This window comes from Pelodiscus sinensis, chromosome 1 (assembly GCF_052426305.1).
Source record: "Pelodiscus sinensis isolate ZL-2025 chromosome 1, ASM5242630v1, whole genome shotgun sequence".
Taxonomy (NCBI): domain Eukaryota; kingdom Metazoa; phylum Chordata; order Testudines; family Trionychidae; genus Pelodiscus; species Pelodiscus sinensis.
In genome coordinates, this window is record NC_143052.1 from 342,774,016 (window position 1) to 342,796,357 (window position 22,342).

Consider the following 22,342-nt stretch of genomic DNA (forward strand, 5'->3'; position numbering starts at 1 on the left):
TGTCCCACCTGGCATTGCAACTCATAGAATCATAGAGCTGGAAGAGACCTCAGAAGGTCATCAAGTCCAGCCCCCTGCTCTAGGCAGGACCAAAACCAACTTAATCAACCCAGCCAGGGCTTTGTCAAGCCGAGACTAAACACCTCTAGGGATGGAGACTCCACTACTTCCCCAAGTAACCCATTCCAGTGCTTCACTACCCTCCTAGTGAAATAGTTTTTCCTAATATCCAACCTGGACCTCTCCCACTGTAACTTGAGACCATTGCTCCTTGTTCTGCCATCTGTCACCACTGAGAACAGCCTCTCTCCATCGTCTTTGGAACCTCCCTTCAGGAAGTTGAAGGCTGCTATCAAATCCCCCCTCACTCTTCTCTTCTGCAGACTAAACAGACCCAACTCCCTCAGCTTCTCCTCATAAGTCATATGCTCCAACCCCCTAATCATTTTGGTTGCCCTCCGCTGGACCCTCTCCAATGCGTCCACATCCTTTTTGTAGTGGGGGGCCCACAACTGGACACAATACTCCAGATGTGGCCTCACCAAAGCCGAATAAAGGGGAATAATGACATCTCTGGATCTGCTGGCAATGCTCCTCTTAATGCATCCTAATATGCCATTAGCCTTCTTGGCTACAAGGGAACACTGTTGACTCATATCCAGCTTCTCATCCACTGTAACCCCCAGGTCCTTTTCTGCAGAACTACTACTTAACTGGTTGGTCCCCAGCTTGTAACTCTGAACTTGTCCTTGTTGAACCTCATCAGATTTCTTGTGGCCCAATCCTCCAATTTGTCTAAGTCACTCTGGACCCTATCTCTGCCCTCAAGTCACTCTCCCCCTAGGTTAGTGTCATCTGCAAACTTGCTGAGAGTGCAATCCATCCCCTCATCCACGTCCGCAAGAGGTGGGCGCCCGCCTGGTCTAATGCGGACATCGTGGACCTCATCCACGACGTCCGCACTAGGCACAGGAAAGTGGCCGTCTAGGGCACGATAGCTGCCAGCCTGGCCACCCAGGAGCAGGTGTGCATGAAAATCAAGGTGGTCCAGTGAGACCCCCGACCCTGAGCCCTGAGCTTAGAATGGCCGTACTGGGTCAGACCAAAGGTCCATCTAGCCCAATAGCCTGTCTGCCGACAGCGGCCAACCATAGGGACCCTGGAGGGGATGGACCGAAACAATGACCAAGCCATTTGTCTTGTGCCATCCATCTCCAGCCTTCCACAGAAGCCAGGGACACCATTTCTACCCCCTGGCTAATAGCACTCCATGGACCCAACCTCGATGATTTTATCTCACTTCTCTTTAAACTCTGTTCTAGTTCTAGCCTTCACAGCCTCCTGCAGCAAGGAGTTCCACAGGTTGACTATTTGCTTTGTGAAGAAGAACTTTCTGTTATTAGTTTGAAGCCTGCTACCCATTCATTTCATTTGGTGTCCTCTAGTCCTTCTATTATGCGAACTAATGAAGAACTTTTCTTTATGCACCCTCTCCACACCACTCGTGCTTTTATAGACCTCTATTATATCCCCCCTCAGTCTCCTCTTTTCTAAGCTGAGAAGTCCCAGTCTCTTTAGCCTCTCTTCATATGGGACCTGTTCCAAACCCCTGATCATTTTAATTGCCCTCCCCTCTCCCACCCTCTCTCTTCCCCTCTCCCACCTCCTTTTCCCAGTCTCTCCGAGTTTTGTTAAATAAAGAGAGTTTCTATTTTTGAACACACCTGTCCTTTATTTTGTACATCAGGAAGGGGGGCTAGGGAGGGGTAAGTGGAAGGAGGTGAGGGAGGAATGGGGTACGAGCCCCCAATGGGGAGGACTGGGGTGGCTCTGCAGGCTCCTCGGGGTGGAAGCTCTCCTGCAGCCCCCCGATTGACCCCCCCCCGGATGGCAGCCTGCGGCAAGTGCAGCCGGGCTGATGGCTGAGTGCTGTGATGTGCCGAGTGTGGGCACTCAGGGCACTCCAAGCCAGGACTGCTTTGCAAGCGGGGAACCCCTGAGAACTGTCTGTCCGGGGTGGGAGTCGGGTCCCTTTAAGCACAGCCCTCGGCTAGCCTGAGACAGCAGCTCCATGCTCTAAGTCCTACTCTGATGCTCTGCCGACACTGCTTCCGGCCATCCTTAACCTTGGTTCATGCTAGTTCAAATTAGAAAAACGCTAATTTGAACTAGTTTTTAAGTCTGGATGTGCTAATTCGAATTAGCTTAGTTCGAATTAACTAATTCGAATTAACTAGTTAGTTCGAATTAGCGCTGTAGTGTAGACATACCCTATCTGATTAATTGGATTTTACCCAGGAAAGGATCAGCTCATATAAATATGTTAGGCTAAGTCTACACTGGATGCTTATTTCAAAATAACTCATGTGGACAGCGTGCGCGTCTACACGGGAAGCCCATTATTTCAAAATAATTCCAAAATAATGAGCTTCTTACTCTGACTTCTGTAACCCTCATTTCATGAGGAGTAAGGGTATGTCTACACTACCCTCCTAGTTCGAACTAGGAGGGTAATGTATGCATACCGCACTTGCAAATGAAGCCCGGGATTTGAATTTCCCGGGCTTCATTTGCATAAGCGGGGAGCCGCCATTTTTAGATCCCCGCTGCTTCGAACCCCGTGCAGCGCGGCTACACGGGGCTCGAACTAGGTAGTTTGGACTAGGTTCCTATTCCGAACTACCGTTACTCCTCGTGAAATGAGGTGTACCGGTAGTTCGGAATAGGCACCCTAGTCCGAACTACCTAGTTCGAGCCCCGTGTAGCCGCGCTGCACGGGGTTCGAACCAGCGGGGATTTAAAAATGGCGGCTCCCCGCTTATGCAAATGAAGCCCGGGAAATTCAAATCCCGGGCTTCATTTGCAAGTGCGGTATGCCTACATTACCCGCCTAGTTCGAACTAGGAGGGTAGTGTAGACATACCCTAAGGGAAGTCAAAGGAAGAGTGTTCTTCCTTCAACTTCTTGCTGTGTAAACCACGCCAACAGTCGAGTTAAGGTCTTTGAATTTAGCTATGTAATTAACATAGCTGAACTTGTATATCTTAACTCGAACTTAAGCCCGCAGTGTAGACTTTAAGGTGCCTCAGGACTCCTCGTTATTTCTCTAGCAACTCACACAGGAAATATAGTTTGAAATGGAAAACTGCACATGTACAATTGCAAAAGAACAGAGTTGCACCACAAAAATCCCTTCTTTACATGCTTGGCAGCAAGGCCGGCAGGCCTAAAGTACCTGCTAAAATAGCAACTCTGGAAATATTTTTAGCATTGCTTCTGTGCAGCTGAACTGAAGCTGCATTTTGGACTTGGAATTACGAATACCAGGAATTGGTGGATGAAGAGACTCCGTAAGAGCATGAGTGAGCAAGTCTGTCAGCAAGGAGCCTCATTTACCACAGAGACTGATGCTGCTGGCACTGATGGACCACAACAGCAAATGGAAATGACATCCCCATTCATCCTTAAAGTGCCACTAAGCCCCCAGGGGCTCCAGAGAAACGTGCCCTGGAGATCACTGCCTTTCAGCAAGAATGAAAGGTCTGCTCTGGCTCCCAGACTGAAATCAATTCTGAAAGACTCCGATTTAGTCCAAACAGAATTCAGATGGTATGAATCACACACAGTCCCGACACATACCATACAAAGGGGGTTTGATGGTGCACAGCCAGCCACTTATACAGCAGTACACACTGAAGAATGGGTCAGTCTGAGAGACTTAATAAAGGGAAGAGCATTTTAAAGAGAAGTTCTTTTTGCTTTTCATCAACTGCAATGCACTTTTTGGACCAAACTCTGTCTGTGATGCACCCACCAAGCTTAGTGAGAGCAAGGGGTTACATCAAAGGGAAGAATTTAGAAGACGGGGCTTGTTTTTCTCTTTGCTGGACTTGTTCTTTGCAATTTTATCCCCCCATGTCTTGTGCAGCTTAAAAGCCCATTCACTCTCTTGACACAGGCAATATTGATGGGGGAAAACACATTTCCATTATTCTCTGGGGTGGCGATTTGAGAGAGAGCCTTGCCAAGTGCTAGACCGAGTGTGGGGAGAACTGCGGTTGATTCCATGCTCTGCCCACAACTGTGTCTGACTTTCAGCCAAAAATCTCTCCTTTTCATCTTGGTTTATGGGAGTAATGACGTTGCCCCTCCTCTGTAAAGTACTCCAAGATCTGTGGATAAACAGTGCTATATAAGAGAGCTCAATATATTAAGACAGGTCTCAGTGAATTTTTCCAAACCTTGATGTTTGAAGCTTAACCACTGGCTCAACTTTTAAAAATAATTAATCCAATTCTGTTCTTAAGTGACCAGCTGTGCTGGCTTCTCCTCTTTTCTCATTTCAGAGGCCTGGTACCAGTGTAAAGTCACTGAAAGGAATACTCCGAATGAATGATTGAGGTTTACAATGCATCATTCACATGGGCGGAGGGCAATAATTTTACAGGAATTGTTCTAATCTCCCCCAAAATGCCACTAAAATTCTGCTGTGAATAAGGAAATGTTGAACAGAGCCCAACAATACTATACAATAGGAAGTGAAAAATTCCAGAGGGAACTTCGGAAGGCAGAATATAAGCATCCCAATTAGATGAAGACAGTGCCACCAATAACTCACAGGAGAGTGGTATGGGAGCTTCAACTGCAAAGAGGTCATCTAGCTTTAAAACTCTTCTGAAAAATTGTTATCAGGAGTCTAGCGCAAAGGGAGCCAGTTTAAAAACCAGCAACAGCCCCTGCCTGAGGGGTGGGTGTCTGAGCTCCTGGGCTCAGCGCAAGCTGGAACTGAGACAGGCTGCCTGCTCGCCTGGTCCTTAATACACACACTTTAAATGCAAAGCCATAGCAGGGGTAAGTCCCAGACCCAGCGCAAGCTGGAACTGAGCCAGGCTGCTGGCCAGCCTGTTAAAATATGTAATGGTGGGGCAGAGAGGGGGGAAAGTGTGTAGTTTATAGCGTTAACTGATAAGCTTTTGCTTATCCGTCAATCGACTACACTATTACATCCCTATCATGTTCAGAATTCCGCTTTTTACTATAGTTTCAACCAGTTTGCCCAGTAATTCAATCTGGGACAGTTTTGTCAGATTTGTCACCTAAAAAGAATGGCTCAGGTTTGGGAATCTTCCTCATATCCTTAGACATGAAGACTGATACAAAGAATTCATTTAGTTTATCCACAATTGCCTTATTGCCCTGGAGTGCTCCTTTAGCATATTAATCATCCATGGCCCCACTGGTTGTTTAGCAGGCTTCTTGCTTATGATATATTTGGGATACAGATAGTCTGAGTCTCTTTTATGGTATTTTAAAAAGTTTCCCTGCAGTTTGCAGGCATTTTATTGTTCCTTTTAATTTCTATTTTAAAATCCTCCTCATTTTTGTGTAGTTCCCCTTTTGGAAGATAAATGCTGCGGTTTCTTTGGGATTTTCCTTCCCACAAGTATGATATGTTTAATTATGTTGTGGTTATTACTACAGAGCAGCTCAGCTGTATTCGCCTTACTGATCAGATCCTGTGTGCCACTTAAGACTAAATCAATAATTGCTTCTTACCTTTTTCATTCCAGGATTAGCTGCTCCAAGAACAGCTCCAAAATAAAGCTGCAGATAGTGTATAACACACTACAGTGTCATGAATTCATGGAGCCAGCTCTGCTACTATATATAATCACCAGCCCTGCAATAGTGTAACAGACTTCGGTTTTTAAAGAAACCGCAGCACTCCCAAATAATTAATCATCTTGCTTGCTTTGAAAATTGCTTGACATGCCAATCTCACATCATTTCGTCAGCATATACATTTTCTCAAACTTCAAAGATCCAAATAAATGGAAATAGAAATGCAGATTTTTTTTGGATGGTTCATTGTTTGCTCAGCGATTGACAGGGCCAGTGTTCATTATCTAATCCATCTAATCCATCCATGCAGTGGAGGATAATCACAGACAGAAATTGATTATATTGGCCAGGTGGGGGGGAGACAGCCAAAATTAGGGCGTGCTGATGCTTACAGTTAGATCAACACTGCTGTGATCGATGCAGCAGTGTTGATTTAGTGGATCTAGTGGAGACCTGATAAGTTGATGGCAGAGTGCTCTCCCATCAACTCCTGAATTCCTATACAAGAGTAAGGGAAGTCCACAGGAGAGTGTTTCCTGTCGACACAACATGGTGCAGACACTGCTGTAAGTCAATCTAAGCTACGTCGACTCTTCTTATGTTACTTACTAACTAAAGTAGCATAACTTAGGTCACCTTACAGCCATAACGTAAACCAGCCTTGTTCACAGTTTCAGCCCTTTCTGACCCTGTGGTGACTGCTGCTGCAATGGATGGTCCCTTCCCAAACACCCCCACTAGGGCCTCTAGGTCCACCTAGTTTCCACAAGCCCTACAGCCCTGCTCCAGCTGTCCATATGGTGATAAGGCCAATCTGGTGTTACAGGGAGCATGACACCTGGAGCCACTGCCACTCATCTCTCTCCTGACTGGTACTAGTCCAGCCTTGTCTGGAAAGCTGGAATTGTGAGAGAGACCGGATGCTCCCCATCCACCAGTCAGAGGAAAGTATGTCTGAGACAGAACAGTACTGAAGGAGTCCCTCATTAAAAACTTGGTAGCACATCTCTGAAACTACTCTCTAATATATAGCATCTACACTCCAGAGCTCCCTCAAGCACGCCCAGAAAAGCTGTTCCTGCATTTTTAAAGGGATCACAGAGGGAGTGAATCTTAGGTACCATCTGGATAGTTCACGTGTGGTCTTGCTTACCAGCAGCCAAATGGGAAAAGGCACCTTGCTAAGGATCTGTGAGCTATCGGAAGTGACAGACTGAACACCAGCACACCACAGGATAGAGTACAACCAGGGCTCGTTCACAACGTAGAGATTAACGCTCAGGTTCGCGGCGGTGTATTCCCTGCCGAGAAAAACAACAGAGCGGTAGGTTAGTATCTCTAGATGTACAGTGTACAGAGGACACAAAACGCTATGCCCTATGCATCAGTGATTCCCATGAAATTAACACAAAGGGAGATGAGAGCCATCTGACAGACAGCATGCTCTTTAATAGTAGCCAGATTGGGAAATGATGAAGTAGGTCATTTGGAAACACAAGACCACATCAAGTCTTGCCTGGCCTATTGAGCCACTATTTTGACTTTAAAGCTTTATTTGCTCACCAGAGCAGATTCTGGCTTAGATATACATGGCTTTGTTCTGGCTTAGTTCTCTCACCCTACATGGTAGCATGCTGGACACATTTTTTAAAAGACCTATCTAATTAGGGTGATGTAAAAATAACAGCCGCATAGACACCCATAAAACTGAAAGAGCAATTCACTTAAACTCGTGATCGATGTAAGAGTCAATCATACTCTCATTCTGCCCAGTGCCTCTCGTTTGCTAACAAAACAGGTCTCAAGCCTTCTGAAAGCTTGCATCCATTTCTCAAGGGGCTGGCTCCAGAAGCCAGAACACAAGGCCGAGAGGGAAGAACTCTCGAGTTGCAATGAGGATATTGATCCTGTCTGTGGCCCTGGGTTTCCCATCTGTAATACAGAAATGTCACTTGTGCCTCCAGGAAGGACTGTGATGATTTATTAATACTTGACGAATGCTCTGAAGAGAGACGCTATCTAAAATTCTGGGGGTAGCACAAGGCTGTTAATACAGCCACATTGCACTGAATGCAAGGGGGAAGTGAAGCACTCTTGAAAGCGATGCTGGTCGTGCTGCACAGCACATGCAGACACTAGGGGTACGTCTAGACTTGGAGGGGGGGGATTTTGGGATACCATGTCCAGGGAACTCATTTGCTCTTCTGCTTTTTTTTTTTTTTTTTTCTTGCGGAACAGCAGACGGGTTCTTTCGGAAGCCCTGTCTTCCTCATTCCACGAAGAAGGAGGGATCTTCCAATTGAGGGTTTTCCCCCAAAATTTGGCCCAGTATAGATTGGCCAAATTTCACAAAAGCCTCTTCCGAAAAAAAAAAAGGCAGAAAAAGGTATGCAAATTGCAGAGTGCATTTTGTGTATCTTTTTCTGCAAAAATGTTGTAGTCTAGACATACCCTAGGGCATTTATTTTTGGGTAAAGGATGACAGTCCACCAGGGTTAGTCAATCTGTGCGGCCGGTAGCTTCCCACTCTGTGGCAATGTCCGTTTGAACCCTGTTGTGGCAGGTTTGATTCTGAAGGCTGCCGGGTACACAGAATATTCCATCAAAGAATTTCCAGGGGACATCCTTTCACCAAAATTCTCCAAGAGATGGGCAATGAATGGAAAGGGTGGGTGAGGCTTTGTTCTGTACAGCACACCAGAGGGTACCATGCAACAACAAGATTGCTCCTTGTAGCACTTGGGCAGAACTGGTTACTTTAGCTGTGTAACATATGCAACGTGGCCTGGTTTAGTTTTCAGCAGGAGTGGCAGGCAGAGAGCTTTGATTAACCACATTCAGCAATACCAGCTGCTTTGTGCAAACTTGGTGCATGCAGAAAAAGAGGAGTCACTCTGAGTTTTACACAGCCGTTGCTACCAACTCGTTCCTAGAAGGAATTTGACAGCTAAAAAGGGAGAGTGGTACATTTGGCCAAAACTGATGTGGACTGAGAGTTTAAAAAGGTGTATTTATTTCTACTACAGCAGCACCAAGCAGATCCAACAGCTTTAGGTGCTGTACATATGATGGAACTTAAATTCTAAATAGAAAAGACAAAGAGTGGGAGAAGGCAAAGAGAGAGGAGGTAACTTGCCCATGGTCACACAGCAACTCAGTGGCAGAGTTGGGAATAAAACCCTGATCTCTGAATGCCCTATCACTAATCCTCTCTGCCTCTCATGCAGTGAAAATTACAGGACATATTTTGCCTTCATTCCTTCCCGCTCTCCTTTGGCACGCCGTTGGTCTTCAGAAAGCATCAGCTCTTTGAGGCAGGACTTGGATCAAACATATCTACATGTCCAGACAGCTCCCCCTAACGCAATGCAGCTCCCTACTGGTCCCCAGTGGAAGCCTGCACTGCAATAGCACAATCTGGCCCGGAGCCATTTAAGGTCTGTGTATTGTGAGCTATCATCTGTTTTTTTAAAAACAGCATCATTAGGATAGGACATCCTGCCATTCAGTCATTGGTTTACCCACACAATGGCACCTACTTTCATTTCTAGCTCTAAAATATCATCTACCCCTCACCCCTGCCAACAGTTTGACTTCCATCTGCTTTCTTGAGGAAAAAGTCACACCTGGCAAGCAATAAATCCTAAAAATTAACAAGGCCACCTAGTGGCAAAACATCCCTTCTCTGTTTAATCTGAGCAGTGGAGGTCATTTGTACCTGCACCCTCTGCAATTCAAACCCCAGATGCTACAGAAAATGTGGCACTGGCTAATTAAAGATGAGACGAGGCCAATTTAAATAGGGTCATTGAAAGCCGGTGTTCAACTTTATCTGCACAAACTAATTTCTGAAAGAAACCAGCAGCATAGCCTATATCACAGGTTCACAGCAGCAGCAGCTGAGATGCAAAGAGCAGTAGCTAATCAGGTGGAAACACTGGCTGGATGTACTTTGTATCAGATGCCTAAACCTCCTCTGAAGCTAGAATGAGAATTGGACAATTAATATTTTGATTTCTACAAGGCTCACTTAATGTCATCACATACTGGGCTCCATGTAAAGAGCTATTAAGATTAGCCGCTCTGTCCTTGTGCTTCAGGCCCCACACTTGGAAATGGGCCAGACCAGCATCACATAAATCTCTTCTCCCACAGGATCTTTGGCAAACATACTAGCGTGATGCACAGGTATTTATACTACACAATATCCAGTACTGTCCGAGGAGTCAGATGCAGGGCTGCCCTCGGTCTAAATTTTCACACAGTGGACCCAGTTGGGATGGGACTGTCCCATGTCTTGGGATCTCACTTTGTAAATAACTAAGAAGGAATCAGGAAAGATCTTTGACATCCAAGCCACCAGCGTGCTCCTATGAAAATTGTGCCAGCACCCCTGCGTGCAATGCCATCAAAATGTGTGACAGCGCTGAGAGATCAAGGTTGTCACACCACCAAGCAATGCCTGTCGTAGAGGAAAATATCGAACATTCCATGCTGTATCCTCTTTACCATGCTGGTAATTAGCATGTTATAAAATGTGTATAAAGCACCCTCTTTACGAGAGCTCAGTGCTAGAGGCAAAGCCATAATGCAGAAGCAATAACGCAATACATTTAACTCCCTAATAACACACAGCAGGAGAGAGGAATTCTACTGAGAAGGCTTTTAAGGCCTGTCTCAGACGCCTTGCTGCTCTCTCAGGACATTAATCCTGTAAACCCTTCTAAACTGGTCCGTTCCCAGAAGATAATTCCTGAAAACGGCCCAGAAAGATCAATGTCTAGGTGGCTCTGCTGGGGACATGTGGTCTGGGCCTGAGGGAGGTTTACTACAGTGGGCAGGCTGGAATACCAATGGTCAGGGTCAGGGGGGTGGAAGAGCATGTTGGAGCAAAGGCAGGAACACTGAAGCCACGTCTACACTTGATTCGGAAGATCGGCTTAAAGAATGCAACTCCAACTACGTAAACGACATATCTGGAGTCGAGCTTGTCACTGTCTCCACAGCAGGAGGTCAACTTCCCATACTCCTCGCAAATCGAGGACTACTGGCATTGACGGAGGCTGCTCTCAGCATTTGATGTAGTGGGTCTCCTGAGTTCTAGTCCAACATACTAGCCACTACATCTCACTGCTTAGGAGATAAGCTCTCTTTCCGCTATGCTACTGCTTGACAGCACTCCTCTCTTCCCCACTTTCAAATCTCGTTCAGACCCCCCCGCAGCATGAACCAGTGCTATGGAACAAACTATGGAAGGCTTATGGCTTGTATATCTGCCCTGCATCTGGGTGTCACTGCATACAAAGCCTGTGGGAAATTCTCAGCATCTCACTCAGAACGGAGCCTCCATTTGCTGCTTCCTCTTGATGGCGACTCAGCCTCAGTTTGCTCTGTGACCCATTGATCCATGGGTTGCTTCAGAAATTATTCACAAGAACTCACAATCCTCTCAACATCTCTTCTTGTGCTTTCAGCCTGGCCTACGTCTCACTCTCATTTGCCTGAGGAAGCTGTGAAAACAGGGCTGACAAATTCGAGGAAGCTCAAGTAGGCTGCACTAAGGCCCTCATATCACCAAGTGGCACCAGGACACTGTTGTGTGCGCATTGCCATGAGACAGTATGGGGAGAAAAGCTGTGTGCTTTTCACTCCTGCCCACCACTACGGCAGGGAGCGCAGGCTTCTCACAGACTCTGGAGGAACAGACCGAAGATGAGGAGGTGATACCATTCTGCAGTCCATTTTCCTCACTTGGCCTTCCCCTAGCACCGGTAACTGAGGAACAGTCTCCAATGGATTAGCAGACACAAGGAGCCCATTAAAGGGGAAAATGGAGTCTGCCCTTGATTAAAGTGATGTTACCACTCTATAGACTCCCCTCCCCAAGACAGCAAAGCTCCTGCTGGACAGTCAGCCGTGTGCCCTGTTAAGCGGGAGCAGTTCTCTATTGTGGAGAGACTGCAGCTGTCTGGAAACGGGTAGGCCAAAGACTCTCCGATTCCAGAAGGGACGACTGTGATCACCAGAACCTGAGGGCTGAGTTCTGCCTCCTGGCTTGACAGCACAGCAAACCTCAATGGGAAGGGTAGAGGGGGCAGCTACATACTCTGACTTTGTGAAATGCACACAGCTTGACGGCTAGGTGCACACACAGAGCTAGTGGACATTCACACCAACAAAAGCCAGCACCTGATGTCCTCACGGGTGACCTTTGTGTATCGCAGGTTCAGCAGCTTGATGCCTTTGTCTCTCAAGCGCGCTGCGTCCACTTTGATGTCAGAAGTCTGCCGGAAACCTGGCGCAATCTGCCTCACCAGCTGCCGCTCCGTGTTGGGCAGCCACATCACCTGGAGATAGAGAGCGACAATGCACTGAGCCACTCTGACTAACGAGAGGATTCTGAAAGAAGAAAACCTGTTTGCAGCTGGGAGAGCGCTAGGAACATGGGCTCTGAGCCGTTTGGAGTACAGAGCAGCGGGAAGCACCAAGCCATGCCAGAGAGTTTGCACTAATGCTGTAATCAGCTTAAAGGGGCTTAAAGCCTCACATGTCTATTCAACTGCGTTTCTGAATGTGGGACTGACTGGCTGGCTTTCACCTGTCGACACACAGGTTCAAATTCTAGCCCAGAGAACAAGAGGGAAGAAACTGGAAGATTTCATGACAAGATGCACTTCACACCCACCAATACATCCAGTTCAGCACAAGAAGGAGAAGAGGAGAGGAAAACAAGTTGTTCTAAGTCAACATTAAAGCGGCATAGGCAGACCTTGGATAGGAAAAAACTTTCCACCCACTGCCCATATTATGGCTGGCTCTAACTAACATTATCCATTCTTCAGTTCCATTCAAACCTTGCAATTTGTAGCACTCCCCATTTCGATTTCAACGCCGTGCGCACACATTAGCTTAATTAATTAATTGATAATAATAGGTTCTAGCTCAGTCACAAGGCATGGGCTTGATGCAGGAATTACTGAGGCTACATCTAGACTACAGGCTTCTTTCAAAAGAAGCTTTTCTCGGAAGAGATTTTCCAGAAAAACTTCTTCCGAAAGAGAGCATCCACACTGCAAAGCAATCTGCTTTTTCGAAAGAGAGCATCCAGAGGGAATGGACGCTCTCTCGCATGTAAGCTGTGATTGCTATGAATGGAATGGCCACTAGGGCACCTGTGCTTTTTCCTTTTTCCTCTTCTTCCAAAAATACTCCTTCTTCCCCGACCACACACTCCTTTTTGCGAAAGCTTTTTCACAAAAAGGCTTCTTCCTCGTAGAAAGAGGATTACCAATGCCAGAAAAACCCCTCTGTTCTTTCAATTTTCTTGTGGAAGAATGCAATTGCAGTGTGGACGTTCCTCAAGTTTTGTCGGAAAAACAGCTGTTTTTCCAACAAAACTCTGTAGTGTAGACATACCCAGAGTGAAAATCTTTGACTGGTGTTATGCAGGAAATCAGACCAGATGACCATATTGGTTTCTTCTGGCCTTAAATTCTATTACTCAATAAGAATAACTAATCAATGATAATCTAATCATGCACGAGGCAAATTAAAGCAGATTAGGCACATTTTCAGTCAGCTAGGCTGGAATTCTGAAGCAAAGGTGTTCAGATCTAACTAGGCAAAGTGCATCAAAATGGATTTTCTTCTCACTGCCCAGAGCTCTACTTTACTAATTATTCTGTTCATCTCTTTGCATTAGCTCTCCCGTTCACTTACAACGAGGGGAACACGATTCTCCTTGTGGGGAAATGAGCTCCAGGAAAGCTGATGGAGATTCAAACAGGCTCACAGAAAGAAGAGCTAGGGGAGGGGGGCTCATAGTTAATTGAAACTCGGATGGCAGCAGTAGTCATTAGAAAGACAGATGGAAGCTAAAAATGGATCCTTCCTCCAGGCTAATCATTTCATAAGTGTGATTGCTAAACATTTCCATTTTTCTCTGCATACATATGTATTATTCACCTAATTGGCAAGTCTGAAATATTTCAGTCACACAATGTGCAGCTGCTTAGCACATCAGCACGTGTGACTTTAAGCTACTTTCAAGAATTTAAAATCAGAGGGGGAGGCAGGAGGAAATCAGATGTTTCCCATTTTGGCTGGGCTGAGCACATCACACATTTAAAAAAGCTGCCTGGAGGCCCCAAGGTTTGAACCTGGGAAATGGGAATTTTCCCTCGGCTGTAGCTCCTGTCACTTCCAGCTTCTCCCACATGAAAGCACGGCTGCTTAAAGGAAGAGAGCAGATGTCTGGAACTCGTGCAGCTAACAGGGATTCCTAGGCGGTGGGGTGAGAAGCCAGTGGAGTGAGTGAGCAAGCAGGACCCTTCCAGCTCTGGGGAGAAGCAAAGGCAGACTGACAGCCCTTCTTTGGGATGGGATTTCTGCCAGCACGAGCTGCCTATGTGCAGGTTTGTTCCTATTTCTGTTCAGGGGAACAGGACCACGAGCATGTACTATTAATAAAGAGATCACACTAAGAAACCCTGCCTCTATCACTGATTTCTCATCCAAACAGAAACCACCGCCCAGCAAGATGCCGGATATTGCTAACCCCTTGGCCAAAGGGGAACAGTTCCTGGAAAGGTGGGGAGAGGCTGGAACTGATGGAGGCTGCCCCTGCCAGAGAGGGAGGATTCCCTTCACTTTTGTACTGAAATCTGGCTCTGGGCATGGGCTCTTCACCCAGGAAGGAGCTGTCTTGTGCTAGAGGCAGCTCACTTGCTCCTGCCGTTGGGCAGAGAGGGGAGTGCTTTGGCGCATCCACTCACGTGAAGAGGTCAGCAATTGTCTCTGCCCCCCACGCTCCCTGTGGCAGGACTCAGCACCATTCAGCCTCTCAGAACATCAGGGTCAAGCTGCCTTTGGCATGGGGATGCCATCCTGCCTGCATCCTTCCTTCTCTGCCTGAGCCCTGGAAGCCCCAAATCCTGGAGCACCCCCACACAGTGCCCTCAGTACAAGACGGCAGTGCAAGAGAATGAGTGAGCCTTTCTGTGTGTGCTAGAAGGTGCACATTAGCATTGGGCAAGGGGTAGCACGGTGTCACTACAGGTAAGCACAGAGGATGCCAAAAGCCGCTATGGCAGGGGAAGGAAAACTGGCCAGAAATGAGTCTCCTGCACAGAACCCTGATTTCTCCAGTTACTAAAGCAACTGCTCGTCCTTTGAGCTGGAAAGAGCCAGTCCCTGAGCCTCTGTTTCCAAAGCACGGCAGGACTTACTGCCTGCTGCTGGATCCCTGACTCCAGTATGGTTTGCAGGGTAATGTTGATGTAAGTGCTGTAGTAGGGATGGTCGTGGGGCAGGTCCTGAAAGTTCAAGATCACGGACGTGTTGTCTTTGGCGATCTGCAACATATCAGCCAGCTTACAGACCGACTGGTTGGCAGCTTGCAGGTAATCTGAATCCGAGAGGGAGCCAGCCGTCCAGAAGGGGTCACTCTGAAAACAAACAAGTGTCAGAGTTATTGCGATGCCCATGGGGGCCTCTGCTGTGACACAAGGCAGACAGGACTCATTTTCTGCCCACATCGTGGTGGCAGCTGCTTCTGAAATCTGCCTTGTGACAAGCCAACCAGTTAGGGAACGCTGACCAAGATTTTTCCAACAAAACAATTTTTTTTGCCCGAAAATACCGTTTCATCCAAATAGACCATTTTCATAGGAAAGGGTCCATTTCAATTCAGCTTTAGCCAGGAAGGCTTCTCAGGTCCAGGATGGAATTGTTGGCCAGAGAGTGAGAGGCAACCCAGACCTCAGAATGCCCAGTAGCCCGGTGATCAGGAACAGTCACTGGGAAGGTCGGAGCCCCAGGGTCCAAGTCCTTGCTCTGTATCAGGCAGAGGTAAATCTCAGCTCACACATCCCCGGTGAGGACTCTGGGCTATTGGGTATTCTGGGACCTCTCTCTCCTTCCCCCTTACTCGCACTTTTTCGCCTCGATTTCATCCCGGAGCAGGAACCATATTTGAAATCTCAGAAACGTTCACCAAGGGGGAAACCACTTCCCACCCAGCTCTATTGATAGGTCTCAATCCAAGAATTCAAAGTCAAGCTAAGTCTCTCCCACCAGGAGACAGTGTGATCCCATTCAATAAGGCAAAGAACTAGGTGCCAGGAGAGATGGCTTCTATTTTCAGTTCTGATATTGACTTATTGAACAACTTTGGGTAAGTTCTCCCTATGGTTCAGTTTTCCCATTGGAGGGTCTGATGCATGCTCTTACCAGAAGTCCTGGGTGCATTTCTGATCACCTCATCTCATAGGATACAGTATCAATATAAAGGGGTTAGAAATGGGTGAGAAGAATGATCAAGGGCACGAAAACACATTTGTGAACATCTAATTGAGCCCATTTCAGAACACAGGAACAAAGGGACATTTAATGAAACAGGTGGAAAATTCAAAACAGATGAAGGAAATATTAATTAGCCTGTGGAACTCACTTCCTTAAGACATCACAGAGGTCAAGAGTTTACTAGGCTTGGATACTCATATGAATACACAGAATATCCAGATTTATAGATTTGAGGCACTGTGTTTATCTAGTCTGAACTCCTGTATAATGCAGGCCATAGAACCATAGAACACTAGAACTGGAAGGGATCTTGAGAAGTCATCAAGTCCAGGTCCCTGCCCTCACGGCAGGACCCAGTACTGTCTATCCAACCTGATCTTAAATATCTCCAGCGATGGAGATTCCACAACCTCCCTAGGCAACTTATTCCAGTGTTTAACCACCCTGACAGTTAGGAAGTTATTCCTAATGTCCAACCTAAACCTCCCTTGCTGCAGTTTAAGCCCATTGCTTCTTGTCCTATCATCAGAGTCCAAGGAGAATAATTTTTCTCCTTCCTCCTTGTGACACCTCTTTTAGATACCTGAAAACTGCTATCATGTCCCCTCTCAGTTTTCTCCTTTCCAAAATAAACAAGCCCAATTCTTTTAGTCTTCCTTCATCGGTCATGTTCTCTAGACCTTTAATAATTCTTGTTGCTTTTCTCTGAACCTTCTTCAATTTCTCCACATCTTTCTTGAAATGTGACACAAGAACTGAACACAAGACTCCAACTGAGGCCTAATCAGCGCAGAGTAGAGCAGAAGAATGACTTCTCATGTCTTGCTCACAACACACCTGTTAATGCATCCATAAGACTTCCCTAAATTTATTCCTACTTGAACTAGAGCAGATCCTTTAGAAAAACATCTAATATTGATTTAAAAGTCCCCAGTGATGGAGGATCCACCATGAGCTTTGGTAAGTTGCTCCATTGGTTAATTAGTAGATGGATACAAAATTGGTATCTGCGTCTGCAACTGCAAAAATGATCCATGGATATCCGCATCATCTGCAGATGAGGATACCCGTGGATATAAAGTAGATATTTTCAAATTCGCAGGGTTCTAGATACAAAATTTGTATCCATATATGCAGCCCCATCCACAAATATGAGCCATGGACACCAAGGGTACGTCTGCACTGCACCCTTAGCTTGAAATGAGCTACACAATTTGAACTATGCAAATTGTGTAGCTTATTGCGAGTCAATTTTGAAACAGCTTATTTTGAAATTTGGTGCTGTCTACAGTGAACTTATTTTGAAATAAATCGCTATTCTGAAACATCCCTTACTCCTTGTGGAATGAGGTTTACAGGGATATCAGAATAGCGAGCCCATTATATTTCAAAATAATGGGCACGCTCAAAAGACACAAAATAGCTATTTCGAGATAAATAGCACTGCTGTGTAGACATAGCCCAACAGATATAAAGTGGATATCTGTGGATCCGCAGGACTTTATTAATTATGCTCCCTGTTAAAAATCTGCACCTTATTTCCATCCATTGAATCTTGATTTACTTTTGTCTCCTAGCCTGAAGAGTCAATTCTAGTGAAGATTGAAAAATCAAAAGAATTTTGGAAGAGATTTAAAACTTCACACTGGAGGGAATAATCAACCTGTAGCAATTGCTGACCCAATAGGGGGTCATGAAAGAAGTTTTCCGTGGGTGCAGGTTATACACTTGCACCTCTCTGGTTCAGGACTTTCTGGTCTGGCAACATCCATGATCCAGCAAGACCATGGATGTTGCCAGACCAGAGAGTCCCAGCAGCTCGGAGTGGGGGACCAGCTGGGAGTCCGGCAGCAGAGGGGCCGATGGCTGGGAGTGCAGCTGGACCAGGAGTGGAGTCTGGTGGCTGGGAAGTAAGCTTGGGAGTAGGGGGTCAGTGCCCAGAAAGGCACTGACCTCTCCTGGTCTGGCAAACTCCCTCATTCAGGACCAGGCAGGCTCCAAGGGTGCCAGACCAGGGAGGTCTTGCCATCCTTTGTAAACTGCTTTGGAATTCTTGGATGAAAAGTGCTATGTGAGTGCTAAATATCGCCTATCATCATGGGTGCCTTGGTTTAAGACCATCTAAACATTTTGTAACAGCAAAGAGTAAGGAGAAGGCAACCAGGGGACGCACTAGCAGAAAGCAGCACTTCAGTGATAAAAGCAAGTTTTGTGCTGACCCTTCAGACCAGTAGTGCTTAAACTTCTCCTGTCATACCCCAACTTACCAAGTAATGGAATCTCTCCGCCCTCCTCTCCCCCACTCCATTAATGCAAAGTTGGCTCAAGAGAAGAGCTAGGGCTGAAGGTGGAGCTGTGGAGGAGCCAGGGGGTCAAAGGAGCTGCGGCTGAGGCTGGAGAAAGGGGCTGAGCAGAGCTGGGGGTGTGGCCAGAGCGTCGGCTGGACAGCACTCCCTCCCCGCCCACCGTGGGAACTGACACACCTGCCAAATATTCCTCCACTCCCCTCTTGAGGGACCACTACATTAGACATTCTTCCCATGTGGCAGGAAGTTATCTGGGTGTTTTGTGTTGGACACCCAAGCATGGGAGCTCAACCTCACTCAAACAGACTTCACTCTGCAGGCCTAGGACTGAGAAGGGCAAACCATTGCCAGTTACACACTGGATAATGAAGTGTTCTGGCAGTATGTTCCCCACATTGCTTGGTTTATATGGGCTGCCCTCATCGCTGTCGCTCTCTAACGAAGAAAAGAGCTGCACAATGATAGACAACGGTGCAAATGACACCACAGACCGTGATTACCAAAGTGAATTTGGCATTTCAGGTTAGCGCATAACTGGTTGCTGCATGATAGAGGCACTGCTGGACGAATGTGGTGGCAGAGGAAATGCTAGATGCCACTTTTAACAAGTCACTTCGGATGGATCCAGCGCTGCCGGTCCCCAATTACACTGTGCAGTCTGCAGGGGCTCCTTGTCTGACAGTGCAAAGGAGCTGGGATATATTAATTACATTTGAGCATCACCTTCCATTAACCCTCGGTGTAATCTCTATTAAACTCAGCAGCAATTTAATCTGTCGCCAGCCCCCAGCTGAATAAGGAAAGAAATGGTGTTTGATAGAAAAACGGAGACCTTTTCTGCACAGAATCCATTCACCTCACCATATTATTTACATTTTAGTCCATTTAAGTCCCCACCACAGAAAGGCTTGCTAAGGGTTATGAAAAGCAAAATAAAGAGGAGACACTGCTACTGAACTGGCAAATTGTATTAAGGATTTTAAAAACATTAGTACTTGATAGGCTATGGCCTGCTTTCTGTGTTTTTGCAGCATGTCATGGATACTTTTATCAAGAGGAGTTTAGCAAAAAAGGACAAGAGCTATATTACCTGGAAGGATCTGATTCAGTATAAACACCTCTCTTCTATACCTCTGTATAATACCAGGATAGAGGAAGCTTTTGACTGATGTGAAGTAATATTTATGGGTCTTCTATAGGAGAACACACAGCAGTAACCATAATTATTAGTGCCAAACACTTTTATGTTGTATTAGCCTCATCTATAAAATGGGGAACTGAGAAACAGTCTAAGTGGCTTGCCCATGTCCTCAAGCAGCTGTATGGCTAAGCAGTTTTAGAGCAGAGGTTTCTTTACTCTTAGTCCACAACACTCCCCAGCAGATACAAATGCAAAATCAAAGGTTTTTGTGCACACAAGCCAGGTTTCCGGATGCGCAAACACAGGCCAACATTAGGGCATTCCATGTTAGAACCCTGGCAGGGGTCGCTGGAAGATCCCTTCATTTGACAGGCCAGAATTGGCTATGGAAATGTTCCAAACAATCAACAAAAATGGTGAGCTATGTTGCTTGGTGCCGTGTGGCAGAGTCGAATGGGAGGCCATTCATTGAGCATGCCAGGAGAAGACTGGTTTGGTCTAGTCACACTTCATCAAACCCTTTCATTAAAAGGACGGCAACACTCTCATCTGTCTGACAGGGTCTGTAGCATGAATGTTCAGCCAATGTCCTGACTTGGGATGCAGGGCACGCAGCATCCCCCCTGCTTCAGATGATAGGACCCTATCTTCAGTACATGAGCGACGCACCTCTAGGAACCATTCTCCTGCGTTAAGCCTCTCCAAGTCAGTCCAGTTGAACATGGAAGAATGCTCTTTGGCCCGCTCTGGAAACACTTTCTTCACATTCGTTGTCCTCCTGAGCGTCCTGTCGTGCATAAGGAACGGCACGCCATCGTAACTGCAAAGTAAAGAAGCATCTCTGTTAACCTATCCATATTAGTTAGCACATATACAATACTGGAGAAGAGGAGTTGGTCTCCATTCCATCCTCTCCCCAGCTTTTCAGACCAGGATTAAAATGTGGTTAAGATCTCAATTAATTTTGTAGGCGTTTAATGTTCTTGATTAATTTTAAAAAAGCTGTACACGGGGGGGAGTCAGCTTTAAATGCATTTCAAATGCTTCATCCATTGTAAGGTTGGGGGAAGGATAGCTCAGTGGTTTGAGCATTGGCCTACTAAACCAAAAGTTGTGAGTTCAATCCTTGCAGAGGCCACTTAGGGATTTGGGGCAAAAAAGTGTTAGGGATGGTACTTGCTCCTGCTGTGAAGGCAGGGGACTGGACTCAATGACCTTTCAAGGTGCCTGCTAGTTCTAGGAGATAGGCAATCTCCATTAATTTTTTTAAAGGTTTGCACAGCTCTACCCTTACCTTAGAGTTTCTCTTAGGATTTGGTAAACTAACTTGTAGAAGAACAGAACTCCACATCTGAACGATTGCCAAAAACTAACCCCGTCCTACTGAGGCCCAGAAACCACTGCACATTCATTATAAATCTTGTAAATTTTGTTTTAGCATGGGAGGCTCTTTATATAGCTGTACAGCAAATACTTCCTGCCCTAAAAATCTTACAAACAAAAATTAGACTAAGGATAAAATTTTAAAATACATCTGAATTAATTAGGACCCCAATTTCCCCATATAGGACACTCAAGTCCCACAGAATTTCAATAAGTTTTAGATCATTAAGTGTCTAACACAGAGTCTGTACTGGTGGTGATGGTATGAAGGGTACATGTAGCTACACACTGCAGTGCAAGTCTCTGACACAGGTGGTGCAGCAAGGAAAGATGCCTGCAGCGAGGGAAGGGGTTGGAAGGAGGCTGTCTCTTCACTGCCAGAGCCTTTTCCCACTGCTAGAGCCTCTCCCCATGGCTTGGGTGGATAGACAGTGCTTTAGGGTACCTACCATAAGGTTATGCCATGTCTTTACTCACGTTAGCCTTGCCTCAACATCTACATTGCTATTTAAGCCCATGCCGGGGGGCATGCAATGTTTATACTCTACATGTAAGTGTAGAAATGGCCTAAGTCATTTTTGAAAATGGTATTTAGCATCTTACCTAGGCACTTTTCAGAAACATTATCCTATAAGTAACAAATGACAGGAGCTGTGTAGTGGGAATGGAGGACAAAGGTTAACTAACCAGGCTTAGTTCTTGGGCATTCTTTAATGATTCATTTGTCATTTTGATCTGCTTCTGCACTTCCAAGATTAGGCTGGAGCTGGAAGCATGCAAATATCACAAGAGGCACAGTTCAGAAGCAGAAGATGCAGAGGGACCTCACAAGAAAACCTACCTTCACAAGATTACCAACCCAAGTTTGCAAAAAAGTTCTAATAAAGATCCGAAGCAAATATGAAATCCAGGCAAGGCTTTTGAGATTTACCTTGCACTAAACAGACAAACTACTGCTACTCAGCAACAGCAAAAAAGTTTTAGAGACCATGAAAAACTCTCCAAACATGAGCCAGTTAAATGTCTGGTCCTGTGAAGTTCAGTAATTCCTCATTTAACACGTGCCCGCTTAACACGTTTTCGCAATAGCATGATTTTTTTTTTAGAGAACATTTTTTGAATTATACGACCATTCCCGGAATAACATGGCTCACCGCTCGCCGCGCCATTCCCCGCTGACTCCCTCTCGCCAGACGCCTTGCTCCCCCCTCCTGCGCCCCCACTTGCAGGCCAGCAGCTGGGTTTCCCCAGCCGGCCCATCGCTGGTGGCTGTGCGGGGCTTCTCCCGCCTCCCTGCAAAGTGGTGGAGGGTTCGCCGCTCGCCATGCTTTTCCCCGGCGACCCCCCCTCACTGGACGCAGCGTGGGTCCCGGCAGACCCATCACAGGGGCATACTCCCAACTCAATCCCCCTCCCCTCTCCTCCCTTTCCCTTCCCCAGAGCCAAACACCTACCCTCCCTGCTGTAACCCAGTCCCCTTTCTCCCCCAACCTTACGTCCTGGTCCCAACAGACACCACCGCTTGAAACACAACCTCCACCTTTCCCAATATTTTCAATGGGAAAATTGACCCCACATAACACATTTT

General features: G+C 46.3%; 1 protein-coding gene across 1 annotated transcript in view; it reads right to left on the reverse strand.

Moving 5' to 3' along the window:
• Window positions 1-22,342, reverse strand: part of GDPD5 (glycerophosphodiester phosphodiesterase domain containing 5) — a 348,323-nt gene that overhangs the window by 18,267 nt on the left and 307,714 nt on the right. The window contains exons 11-14 of the mRNA XM_075919541.2: window positions 20,041-20,191; window positions 14,850-15,068; window positions 11,812-11,969; window positions 6,776-6,923 (exon numbers count right to left, since the gene is read on the reverse strand). Coding sequence (XP_075775656.2) covers window positions 6,776-6,923; window positions 11,812-11,969; window positions 14,850-15,068; window positions 20,041-20,191 — 676 coding nt within the window. The remainder of the gene's footprint in view (window positions 1-6,775; window positions 6,924-11,811; window positions 11,970-14,849; window positions 15,069-20,040; window positions 20,192-22,342) is intronic.